At 39.5% G+C, this 13,481-nt stretch overlaps 1 protein-coding gene across 1 annotated transcript; it reads left to right on the forward strand.

Annotated features, from left to right (window-relative positions):
- Positions 1–252: 252 nt before the first annotated feature.
- Positions 253–9,766, forward strand: LOC138035970 (uncharacterized). The gene is made up of 8 exons (XM_068882358.1): positions 253–434; positions 762–1,307; positions 2,066–2,319; positions 2,576–2,782; positions 5,681–5,840; positions 6,545–7,141; positions 7,705–7,937; positions 8,489–9,766. Exons 1-8 carry the CDS (start codon positions 413–415, stop codon positions 8,723–8,725), a joined length of 2,256 nt encoding a protein of 751 aa, XP_068738459.1. The 5' UTR covers positions 253–412; the 3' UTR covers positions 8,726–9,766.
- The last annotated feature ends 3,715 nt before the right edge of the window (positions 9,767–13,481 follow it).

A 13,481-nucleotide genomic window follows, 5' to 3' on the forward strand; every position in this document is an offset into this window, starting at 1 on the left:
GGGTTGATGAAAAATATTGTTTAAGAGATTTGTCCCAATATGAAGGTAAGGAACAAAGATCAAAGTGTAACGAGGATCAATAATAATACTTCACCCAGACCATCGCGTGAAATGCATTAAGTGCGATCGTGACCACTTGTCAACAGACAAGTCACCGACGACACTCAGCGGTCACGCGAGACTGCGACTGTGAACGGCGCACAATCTGCGTCATACATTACGGGTCACGACTTTGTCAATTAAGATTACTACTATGTTTAGAATGATCCCTCTGAAAATAGCTCAATTGACGTCAATTGGCACCCACCCAGACACGATCGCTGGGATATAAATCGATAAACCCTAACGGAGGCAAAACAAAACAAACCCAACCGACGAACACATCTCAGAGAACGTAAGCTCTAAGCGAAAAATGGAAGACTGTGTTAAATCAGGTAATGTAAGCCAGTTGATAGCATTGATCATTTTATTTTATTAATCGAACTGGATCCTGGAAAGCAGTCGATCGAATTAAATTGATGTGTGCAATTTTAAGCACATATCGAGTCTTCGGTGGACTCTATCATAGTTGAAACTTTGGCCGGTTTGATTTTTGTTATTGTTATTATTAAAGCCGTTGATAAGTAAAGTGTAGGAGTGATGGGACTGACGATGTTGGTCGATTCGTTTCAAGGTAGCAACACAAGTACCGAGAGTTTTTTAGTGGAAGTTAGTGGTGAATCCTCGTAACTAACGCTATCAATTTTCTTTTCCTCGAATAGGCAAGCTAAACCAGCTTGGTGGAGTGTTTGTGAACGGGAAGCCGCTTCCAAACTCAGTACGTCAACGAATCATCGAAATGGCAGAGCTTGGAATTCGCCCGTGTGACATCAGCAGACAACTCAAAGTTTCCCATGGCTGCATCAGTAAACTGCTTTCGAAATACAACGACACCGGTTCGTTTCAACCCGGACGTGCCAAGAGAAAGACATCAAGAGATGTCAGCTCCGAAGTGAAGAACAAGATCGAGGAGTACCGCCGAACAACGCCAGGGATCTTTTCTTGGGAAGTGAAAGAGAAGCTTGTGGGTGATGGCCTGTGTACAAAGGAGAACTTACCACCTTTGACAGTCATCAGCAGACTCTTAAGAAGAGCAAAATCAACTAGCAGCGACTGTGATGTAGAGGTGGAAGACAGCAAAGAGAACGCCACAAAAGCCTTTACTCCCTTCTCCATCGACAACATTCTCGAGACTAAAGGGAAAACAGAAAGACACGAGTCAGCAGCCACCAATCCAGTGCGACGGAAAACAGCGGTCATTGCTTTAGGTAAACAACATATCGCGTCCGTTATTTTTTTACGTGAGTGTTATCACAATAGTTCCATTCAAGATATTTCATTGGCGGCACCCAACCAATGTCTTGAAACGTTTCAAGTTAACATGGTTTACACAATGCTTTAAGAGCTCGTTTAGTAAGTTAGTAGGTGCTCTACAGAATATTTGTCTGTTCGGGTGTTCTGCGGGAACTTCAGGTCTGTAGAAATTTGTAGGTGGCTTTTTTGCTTCGTCTTCTGACAATCGTAACAGGTCTGATCAAAACTTGACATTTCGTAGTCCTCCTTTTTTCCCGACTTTTTCGGGGATGTTTGCTTAAAGTACGATTCTCAAACAAACGTTCTCATTTCAATATCACAGTAACTGTTAACTCTTTACTTAGATCAGTAGAATTCTAGCGTTCTTCAATTTGGTTTCGAAATTTCTACGCACTATTCAGACCTTAAACTACTGTTAAAAAAATCTGTTCAGCAAAATGTCCAAAATCGAAGTGCGCCTCGAAAGTCAAATATTTGAAAATTCTAGTCAATCTTCCTTCCAAACAGATATTTACCAAAATTACTCTTTGGGTGCGCTTGATATTTTCCTTCCCTTTTCAGTATAATCATAACGCAATGAGCACAACTTTGTTAATTTTTAGATCAATAACAACTGATCGAATTTCCAGGTCCTAGAGTTTGAGTAAAAATCATGAGTGGAAGTGTTTATATCGTGACTAACAAATTCCCACTCTCGCTTTGCCACATGCAGGACCCATTGCCAACCATTCGGTTTTAAGCGACTTACCAGCAACTCCATTGAGCACCAACTCCAGTGGCAACAGCAACGGCAGCTATGAAAGTGGCAGCAATAACATTAGATCGTATCAACGCAGAAACCGGACCAAGTTTACGCCAGAGCAGCTCGAAGAGCTTGAGAGCGCCTTCAAGAAAACGCAATATCCTGACGCTCTGACTCGAGAGGAACTAGCCGAGAGACTTCAAATCAGCGAGTCTAAGATTCAAGTAAGTTGGATTTAGGATCACTGATTATTCACATAATCAAAGTCATTCTAGCCTCTCTCAAATATTTCAATTGTTCGCTATGGAAGAAAGAAAAATCATGCAGATGACAAACACGTGAAGCAATTTAAAGGGCACTGTCAATATTTGCTTTGACAAAACCTCAAGAATGGGCGGAACAAAACATTTGACAACAGATAATAAAACGAGGGGAATGCTTCGAATATTTCTTGAAATATTCTTTTTATTTATTTTTCAGGTTTGGTTTTCAAACCATCGCTCCAAATCCAAAGTCAAGACTTGCCACAAGCCGGAAGTGAACTCGACGGAAGCGCCGAGTTGCAGATCGACCTCGCCCGTTAGAACACGTATATTTTACCCAGTGGCACCAGTCATACGATATGCTCCATACGTGCGTCCATCATTGCCATGTATGCTGTACCGGCCTGTCCAGATGGTCATGCAATAACAGCTCACGGTAGCAGCACTTCAGCTTCAGCCTATTCTCGTTTATCACTCACTTCTTGCGGAATGAGACAATATTCAATTTTCGTTTCATACGTGTAATGCCTGTGGTAGTATTAGAGTAGACTGTTGAATCATTACCAGGAAGAAACTGCATTTGAAATGCGTTTAATCTCCTTCAAATGCTAATGATAATCGAAGATAAATTTTGTGGACCTTAATTACAGCATGCATCTTTCAAAAATTCAATTTCTTACACTTTTGTGACACTCAGCACATGTTGTCAGAAAAGCACTTATCTCCAGTGTAAAACATTGCTTAGGGCGGGATCGGACGGTCTCAAATGCAGAAATAACACTGCGTGTAACTCAAAATAAATAATTGAAGTTTCATTGCGTGTTGCTGTTTTTATCATATGAAGTTACCTTGAACAAGCGTTTTGGTCAGACTCTTCAGAAAGAGAGACACCGAACAAATTGATGAAATATTAGCGTTGCTCCATGCAATCTATTTATGACTTCTCCTCAGGCAAATCATATTCTATTAAATCGGTGTGAATCCTATGGAGTTACGTCCTAGCCAGCCCTCGCTATTGAAATTTTCTTGGGAACACCTTTGGCACAGAATCGACAGACCCCAACAGTGCAAACGAAAATCACATGATGGAGCCCACTGCAAATAGATATTCTTGTGCAATCTATCGATTTTTTAATCCTTCGCCGCTCTAAGCTCCATCTACCTGCTACGAAAGTAATAATTATTGCCACCTGGGGCACTTGTGTGGAAGATAAAATGATTCCATTAATTTGCCGTGACGTCCAAACGGCAAAATACACCGTAATGAAACGGGTGAAACGATTGCCATAGAACAAGAATATTATAGCCCAATACGTCAAAATTGCCACAAATGTGTGTAACATGAGCGTGAATTGATGCAAAATAATTATTTTCCGAAAAATTTCTTCCCATCAGACGTGATTCTAGACATAAAAGTATAGGGTTTCTGTCGTGAAGCGTTTTTTTTTTTTTAATTCCAGTGTGACTTTAAAACCGTTAAAGACGGCTTAGTTATAACAGATACATATAAGAAATTTTGCCTGTGTAAGTACTGCAGAGAAATGTTTAGACGGAATCGAAAACACAGTTCGGGGCAAATACGGTCCGGAAATGACCTTGGCTTCAAAGATATTCAGTAGCTTGCTCCAAAAAAAACCCCTTTACTTTAATGTTGTTTCAAAATGCTTTATTAACACCTGTTTGTTTTATCCGTTAAAAATAATGCTCAGAGAAAAGAAACGAAAAACTATCCGATTAATTACACTCTTTGTTTACCTGTCGATTTTACTCGCTAAGATTTAATTGTGGGGGCGTTTCTTTTACGGGAAGATGTACACATTCGAGAGCAACATACATAGATACATGGCTCATGGAAGTTCTTTGTTATTGCGCAACATACTTTGTGTTTTCAAACCCTTCATAAAATATTGAACCACTGAATATGAAATTATCACTTCCGCTGGGAAGTAGGGCATTGACAAATTTTGCAACAGCTGACTTTTCTTTAAAAAATTTCGCCGCAACATCATATTAAAAACTTTTACATGAGGCCAAAAGCAAACATTTCACTCTTTCTGCGACTGAGCCTCGCGCGACTTACCCTCGTGTCGATTCTGCCATCTGGAATGATAAATTTAAAGCGTTTTTTTCAACTTTCCAAGTAGTTATGTCATTTGATTATTTGTCATATTCATGGCCCAATGTCCGTTGGAAGTGCTCTTGAACTTCAAGACTTGAGACGGTTTTCTGCTTTCCCGGCCACTTAACTTTAAATTATTCGTGCTTTGTAAATCCTTACGAGGCCTTCTTTGCCCTGTTTAACAGCAACACATCATTACTTTACTTCACTGATATTTCCAGTACCTTTGGTAGCTGCTTAAAACCAAAAAATTAACAGAGCAATACTTAAGAGTGAATGGCTTTGCATAAGTTTGGTTTTCTTAGCTATGTTTGCCATAATTTATTTATTTATTTTCGTTGCTTGATAATGGTAATCAACTTCCTTTATTTCTACCGGAAACTGTCGCAATGATGAGTACTTTGGATATTTGCCCCCTGAAGGTTTTGTTGAACGTCACGCTATTCAAATGTCATGTGAACATCGAATGGCTCATCGAGATCCATGTGACATGCATCAAAACATTGTGAAAGATAAACGCGTCAAACGAAGCGCGTTTTGCGTTTCAATCGCTGTTTTAATTTCCAATCACCAATTTGTTTCCAACATGGAGGTTAGAACTTCAATGTGAAGAACGCTTCCGTTTCCCGCAGATTTCCCGTATGAAACTGTAATCTCTGTTACCAGAATAATGAAACGTCGCATACGTTATTGTGTGAATAGAGGGTCTGATGCATAACAGCATGTCTAACGTGTACAAATTTCCATGTGTCCATGCCCTGTCAATCGGAAGCGTCGTTGTTTTAATCTGCCATTCATTCGCTATTATTCTCCCTTAAAATGGAGAGCTGCCAATGTGGGGCGCAGAGAACATAAATAAGAAAGCGAGAAATTTTCGTTAAATTTAGTACGTGGTAATATACAGTCAATCAAAGAGTTTCGAGGTGAATAGCATGTTAAACTCGTTTTAGGTTATACCGTAAAACCACTAATGTCTGAGGCTAAACCTTCCCCACACAACGTGACTATTTGCTCAATTCGGTTCATGGCGAGCTCTCACAGACGAAAATTCATAAAGGAAACAAAATCCGAATGTAAATAGACAAAAGAGAGGAGACGATTTATTCACGATCACGTATTACTTGATAAGAATACTCTTTTGTTATGACGGCTGACGTCAAACAGTTCCCGCCCACATTGCCCTTATAACTTCCCCGGAAAAAGTCACACACAAATGAATTTGAAAAAAGCCGCATCGTGGCGAGTTACGACAAACGGAAAACTGGAAAAAACGCTTCAAAACATTCAATTTTCGAGGAAAATTTGGAGCAAGAAATGCAGAGACCGGGCATAATGGAATTCGTCGATACCAGCTCTTCAGCAGGCACGCTTGCTTTTATTTATTTCATGGTTTTATACATCGCATTCACTACAAAATATTGTAGCGCTGCTTCTAATTTTAAGCACGTTATGATTTGCTATAAATTTTAACAAGCACATTAGACGCTAGAGTTAACCACATCGAAAATTGAAGCCAAAGAATGATTATTAGCCCACAGATATTTGTGATATTCCATTGGATAGCGATATATTTTACCAAAAGTTGTTCAAACTATAGCGCAATAACTATACAATGTAGGAGGGATTCTTTATCTTAACCTTAAGAGTAAGGTTGCCCTAAAGGTTATTTCAGTGTAGTGTTATCTTCATAAGATTGCTCTGTGGCGCTATGCGTCAGGCGACTGTCTGAACGGAGATGAATAATTTTTTTCTTGTCTAAACAAAATACTGCTGTTCTCGTCTTTGCTCTTGAAAACATTGCCGAAAGATTATCGGTTTCAAAATCGATTCAAAGCTTAAATTTTGTTTTATTTTGAGAAAAATTAAATTGAAATAAATCATTGCTTCTTTTAATGGGGCAACATCTTCGAACTTCTTCTGTATTTGTTCGAGAGGTAAGTTCTGCTCGCCCCCGGCTGCATCGAAGCAGACCTGACCAAGCCGAGACCTGGTTAAGGAACCATTGCCTATTAGTCAGGCCTTATCAAGTCTACCAAGTGAGACTAACTCATATTTTTTATGCTGTAGGTCATGGAAAATTTAACCAGCTGGGTGGAGTATTTGTGAACGGGAAGCCGCTTCCAAACTCAGTTCGCCAGAAAATCATCGAAATGGCAGAGCTTGGAATCCGCCCGTGTGACATCAGCAGACAACTCAAGGTTTCCCATGGTTGCATCAGTAAACTGCTTTCGAAATACAACGACACCGGTTCGTTTGAACCCGGACGTGCACAGAGAAAAACATCAAGGGACGTAAGCTCTGAAGTGAAAAATAAGATAGAGGAATATCGCCGAACGGCCCCAGGGATCTTTTCTTGGGAAGTAAAAGAAAAGCTTGTGGCTGATGGTCTGTGCACAAAGGAAAATCTACCTCCCCTCACAGTTATCAGCAGGTTGTTAAGAAGGGCAAAATCAACTGGAAGTGCTCTGGAAATGTGTGAGGCAGAGCCAAGTGATGTAGAAAGTGAGGGAGATACATCGAGCTCAAACAGTGGAGAGTCTTCAACGCAAAAGCCAAGACCCAAACGAAGATCATTTTCCATTGCAAATATTCTGAGCATCAACGAAGAGACAAGGACAGTTAGTGACCGAACTTCGACACCACCTTCCTCTCCAAAAGAAAATGGTATGATGAATGAATAAAAAAAAACATAGTCTATTAACTTTATACTGACTGGACAATGCGCAAAAAGACCTTTTTTTCCCATGGGCTCTTTAGAGTTTAGTGGGAGTCAGCAGCCAGTGACCTATAAACAGTATCTGAGCTGGTTTTTATGGAATTCAAGTGATATAGAAATCAATTCGTTCAACCTTTATTGGGTAGGTGATGAAAATGGTGGTAAAAAACTATCAAGTATGAGGTTGAGATGGTGATCAGCAGAACGTCTTTTTAGAAAATGACAAGTTCTATCCTTTTAATGTAGGATATTGATAATATTTACTGGCTTGATAGAATTTGGCCTGATGCAATGAGATTGTGTTAAGTCATAGACGGACCCAAATCTGCTTAATTGCTTCACTTAGGTTTATCAGAAAAAAGCTGACATGATGATGTACCAAGCATTAGATTACTGTGTCGTTCCTCGTGTTTTTTCTTTGGCTAAGGCGCAATGCCTAATCCAATTGTGAAGAAAACAACAAAAAACTTAAATCTTTCAAGGGGTTTTAAGGGCTTTTCGTTTTTACCAGGGACTTTGTTGGCTGCGTCAGCAGAGGATACATCAGAAGTAAGTGCTGCAGATATTGCTAGTATTACCCAAGGAATGCAAAAGTTAAGGCACTACCGAAGACGAAACCGAACCAAGTTTACTCAGCATCAAATACAAGAACTAGAAAAAGCCTTTGAAAAGACACAGTATCCTGATGTTTTGACTAGAGAAGAACTTGGGGAACGATTGGACATTAGCGAGTCCAGAATTCAGGTTGGTTGAGTTTTTTTTTTCTGCTCAGTAGTAGGAGACTTCACTTTTTTATAGTGAAATAGGCTGCGTTGGACCAAAGAAAACAAACCTCTCGTTATTTGCCAGTAGTGGGTGATTAACGAAATGCAAGGTGTCTTAGGGGAGGAGCATTTAAGTTGTAAGTAAATATATCAAATTGAACAAGGCACATGGCTGGAAACTTATGCTAGCAGGACCAATTCATGACAGACTCTAACGCGTTCATTTAGAGAGGGAGTGAGGGAAAGAAAGTTTAATAGAAGATTGGAGCATTCTATATATTCTTGCCGGACAGGGCTAAAGAAATGGGTAGTGCAGAGTAATTAATAGAGATAGGAAATCCCCTGAGATTTCCCCATCCCCTAATTTATTATCATAATCTACCGTCGGCGAGTTCGTTTATTCAAACTATGCTAGTTTTCAGTATTTTTAAAACTTGAAATTCTCATTCACCTGCATGTAAGACTAGCCACTAGATCATCATTTCTTACCTAGTGTCATGGAAGTGTTTAAATAAATTCCTTCTCGTTTAGGTGTGGTTCTCAAACCGCCGATCGAAAGGCAAACGATCGACACAAAGAACGGAAATCAACAGCAACGGCGAACAAGTCAGAGTTACAAGAGAAAGAGGCGAGAGATGTGATAGTCACAGTCGCATATTCTACCCGCCTTGTACACCTGTTCCGGTTATTCGCTATGCACCTTATCTTCCCGCGGTACCCACAGCGTACACTTATATGTACTATACACCGGAGTATGACAGCAGCTAACCGAATTTGCTCGCAATCATTTAACACCAATATGCATTCGCTTAACACAAGACAACATAGGGATACATTGAGTCTACTTTAGGGGAGTATCAATCACAGGCTTTTTGTTAAGTGGTATAACGTAGAAAAAGAGGACATGTTCTAAAAACAGAATTTGTAATAAAGCAAGAGGCCATATTTCCCACAATATGTTTCTGATAAACTATTCGTCGACTCTCTACCTGTCTACGGTCCGAGCAAAAATAACTTATGGTAACATCTACCTGCATGTAAAACCCGAAGACACAATCGTGACCCTAAGGCCACAACATTAACGAAATTCGCAGAGAAAAGATGGCATTTAAATACGAATTCCGTGACATTCAGTTCCCGATAAGAATTCACCAATCAGTTTTTAAGATTCTTGAAGGTATCAGAAATATGTCATCGATGCAGCGTATGACTAGAATTATTTTAGTAGTTGTGTAATAACAGCTTATAGTCAAATGCCTTCACCGTTCTGAGTAGGGCGGCTTCTACACTGAGTATGGTGTAATATAAAATTGTTGCTATGTCGTGCTGTTTTTTCTTTTGTGACTACTGATGAAGGACACGTATTTTAAACGATGGTTTGGCATATACTGAATGTGGTATTTTTTGATGGATTTTTTGGGTTCACTAATATTGCTAACGCATGCATGCACAGTACACGGTGTCCAAACGTGCACAAAGACCTTAGTGTCGTTTTAAAGACGAATAGCTCAGCTTACCTCTCAAGAGAACAAAGTAAAGTCGCGTGGCGAGACCGAAACAACTTTTGCTTTAACAAGGGTTTCCCTACTTTTCCTCTTTTCGAATAGTTTAAAGAAGGCCACGACTATGAATGTATATTGCGTGCAATAATATTCAGTACAATTTAACAATGTTATTTTCGTAGAATGAACTAAATTGTTAAACAAACTATAGAATGGACGAACCAAAGAACCTCTCAAAGAGATGATACTGGCAATTATTTAGAAATAAATTAAGATGATACAATAAACGTACATTTGCCCAGAAAAACTGGTTTTTTCTTCTCTTTGTTACCGATATAACTTATCATTTTCACCTGGATACGTATTGAGCTGACAAGAATTTAGAGACAGAATGGCTATATGCAAAACATTTGATGATTTACGATAACTTAGCTTGGCTCGTCCTATTGATGGGGTCAAGGTCTTCAAAATTAGTGATGCCGAATTTGTATTGATCACTGTCCTAATACAGCTCCACTATTCTATTAAACAAGAACAACATGTTTGCAATCAGTGAACTCATATCTGATTTTATAGGGACTGAACAAGCCATTATGGATCTTGCTTTGTTCTTTTCGTTATAAATTTAAATTAAGGATTATTTGTAAATATCGACACAGAAGTCAGTTCTTCTTCGGTAAACTAATTATTTAGGTTAAATTCTCTATTCCATGACAGCGTGATGTAATCGGAAGTACGTTTTTTTGGGGGACTCTTGTGGTTTGCCAAGGCCGACTGGTGGCCCGACAAACGTGCATGAACTTCGTGTTTATAGGCAAGCGGCGGACCTGCGTAAGCTGATTAATGCAAATTACAGGGTCTCGCCATTTGATTCCGTACATGACGCGGGTGAAAGCCACGAAATCGCTTGTCAACAACTTACACACGTAGAGACAATACAGACATCAATTTCGTCGCCAATGATTATCACGTCTGTGTTTAGTCTACTCCAAAAAGAACGAAGAGAATAGGTATTTTTTATCGTTAGTTTCAAAGTAATTGCAATAAAACGGCTTCAATTGAAAAGCATTTTCACTTTATGCCTGCATGAACAGCTTTTTGTCTTTGCAGAAAGTCACGCGAACAGTCTACTTCCGGTCACGCACTCACTCCTTCGTGCCACGAGGTCACGCTAGACTGGTTTTAATGGATTATGCAACATTTATAACGCCAATATCTTTGTACATATCTCATATCTTTGGACACAGTTGTCTGCTTGAAAATCATGTCCTTACTTTGTTAACGAAAAAAGACAGCTTCTTTTTTCAAATGCGACAAAAACTGATAAACTAGAGCTTACTTTGGCCTGAAGCAAATGACAAATTTTCAGGAACTATCAAGTACTTGTGAAAGAAGGGAATATGTGACTTTGTAAAAATGCGTGACTAGCATTGCGCAATGTGTCTATGTAATTGATTCTTTATCGATTATGAATCGGCCTGGCCACTGACGCCTGCCAAGCGTTTGTATTTGATTATCCCCACATTTCGGTTTTAGTTCAATCAGTAAACGGAGGATGAACAACATATTGTGTTTTTTTCACATGGCGTCATAAAGCGAATTTCTCATCAAAATTTTGCCACACGCACGTGAGGAAAAGCCCGAGCTATTTCCTTTCTTTCGTTGTTTCCGTCTTTACTGTCTTTTGCTCCGGAAATCATCCCTGAGATAGCGTTATCTACAACAAAGTTATTTTTAGATAATAATAACAATAATAAGATAATAAAAAAATCACGATTCTTGTCTATTTTTAGAAACTTCCCTGCCTATTGTCGTTTATAAGAGAAGGAAGTTTTGGAATGTATGTGACAATCACGTTCATATACGAAAGAAACATCAGTTAATTAAACTGCTGCAAAAGATTAAAAGGAAACGGTGGTTCTTGGATTCTCTGGAAGACTAATTTTCCAAGAGCTTTCACAGCTAGTCTTGATGACAAGCGATTCTACGGGATAATTAACGTAACGTGTGTAGCAATACGTATATCGCGAAATTTAGTTTCGTCGAATAAAGATCAGTTTAAAAGCGCAACATTCGTGATGGCATAAGGAAAATTTAGTAATTGGATCTTTAAATAACCCGGACAGAACGTAAAGAAAGGTTCTACAAGTTGGTTTAACTGGGTTCTAGACGGGTAAGGTATTTGGCGAGATCTGCTTATTTCGTAAGCCAGCTGCCCTTATGATTCGACATTGTTCGTAATTTGACGAACGAAGAGTGGACAATGTTTATCTTAAAATCTCTGTTTTACCGCTGGGAAATGCAATATATTTCAAACATGCCAAAAATTTTAGGCTACAATTCCTCGGTTATTACAGGCTAAAGGAATTTTAACCTTCCTCGTTAAAACCCACGCAGTCCTGTACCCGCAGGTACCGCCTACACATTTGCTACCTCCCAAATCAACCAAATCCCTTTTTTGCGAAATCCAATTTTTAAAAATAATAATTGGATAAAACCAGTACGTAGAGGTTACATAATTAATTGCAGAAAGCTTTTGACGAAAAAGTGGTCACTGGAGAGGTTTTATCTGTCTGGAACAACTTTTGGAGAACATTTGCTGTGCGTTTGGCCCGGAATCAGTCACGAACTTGCCAAGGTCGAGGTCAAGAAGCACACGTGTCTTCTTCCAGACACTCAGTAAATCGTTAGCCCAGGCTTGTATGTAGCTGAAACAAATACTAACTGACTTTCGAGTTTCATCTGTTGCACTAAAATGTTGAAAAGGTTTAAGTAAACAGTGACTGTTGACTGACCTTTGCAAGGTCAAGGTAAAATGCGAATGCGCGCCACATCAGTACGCACCCCTTTGTACAGAACGATTTCTTAAAAATGTGACACGCGTATGCCCTCTGAACGCCTGAACGGCTGTGTGATGAATCACCTTCAGTGGCTGATTTCGGACAATTTTAGAAGGCTGGGTACGCCCCACCTGCCCCCTGTTGCCATTTCATTCCACATCATAATAATTCCGTCTCCACTGTATTCGCTTTTTCTTTTGCAAAGTGTTCAGCGCCACTATCTGACTATAACGGCTTTTAGCGCCTTTTTCTTCCTCTCTTTCTCTCTCGATTTGCTCTGATTTCAACTTTATGCACTCAAAAATCTAGCGTAATTCCACTGGCTCTGTTTCAGGTTAGGTTCCGATAAGTGTTACCACTTTAAGACTATCCAATCACAGGTTTCTGCAGATTCAGTGGATGGTGTCACTGTCACACGGGTACACTTACTGTAATCAGAATAAAACAATCTTCTCGCTTATGTCATAAACGGAGAACTGTCAGTGTCAGTGCTGGGAAAAACATGCTATAAAATGATTTGATTTGATTTGATTTTAGGGCAAATCAGAAGGCCATCATTAGCCTTTAAGAAGATCTTCATAAAAAATTATATTTAAGTCCTTTTTAAAACAAAATTTAACTTAAGTGGCCCATTTCTTTTCGCGTGGAGCACCATAGTTTAGGAAATATGGTAAATTTTGGTTTATAGCCATGACGTCATCGACCGCCGTCCGTACGTCCACTCCTCCATGTTGAGAAACATCAAAATAAGCCAAAAGATCCTGTACAAACGGTTAAGAAAAAAGAAGTTCTTATCGTTCTACCTTTCTACCGTTCTACCTAGGAGCAAGAGTTGCACAGTCGGTTAGTGCGCGGCCTTGGTGCATAAGGTCCTGAGTTCGATCCTCGGATCTGACATCCTTGTTTCGACTTCTTTCCTTTCAGTGTAGCCTAAGTAGCTTTAAATACCCTTAAAACGGAGCACTGATGGAAAGAGGGGGGTAAAATGAGCGCACCGTCGGCTTCCTGGGAGAGTACTCTCTAGAGAGTAAAGGAACTTCCGACGTTAAATAACGTGTACCTTTACCCTTTACCTTAACCTTTCTTAGGTCATCACAGCAAACACCTCACAAAACAGCTGAGGTCTTGTATAAACAAATTCAAAACAAGTCTTTTTTCCCTTACAAAGATAAACCAGCTCCT

This window comes from Montipora capricornis, chromosome 2, assembly GCF_036669925.1.
Source record: "Montipora capricornis isolate CH-2021 chromosome 2, ASM3666992v2, whole genome shotgun sequence".
Taxonomy (NCBI): Eukaryota; Metazoa; Cnidaria; class Anthozoa; order Scleractinia; family Acroporidae; genus Montipora; species Montipora capricornis.

Coding starts and splice junctions, on each gene's coding strand:
- LOC138035970 (XM_068882358.1), top strand. CDS start 413: ATGGAAGACTGTGTTAAATCAG. Junction 2,320..2,575: donor TCAGCGAGTCTAAGATTCAA/GTAAGTTGGATT, acceptor TTTATTTTTCAG/GTTTGGTTTTCAAACCATCG. Junction 7,938..8,488: donor TTAGCGAGTCCAGAATTCAG/GTTGGTTGAGTT, acceptor CTTCTCGTTTAG/GTGTGGTTCTCAAACCGCCG.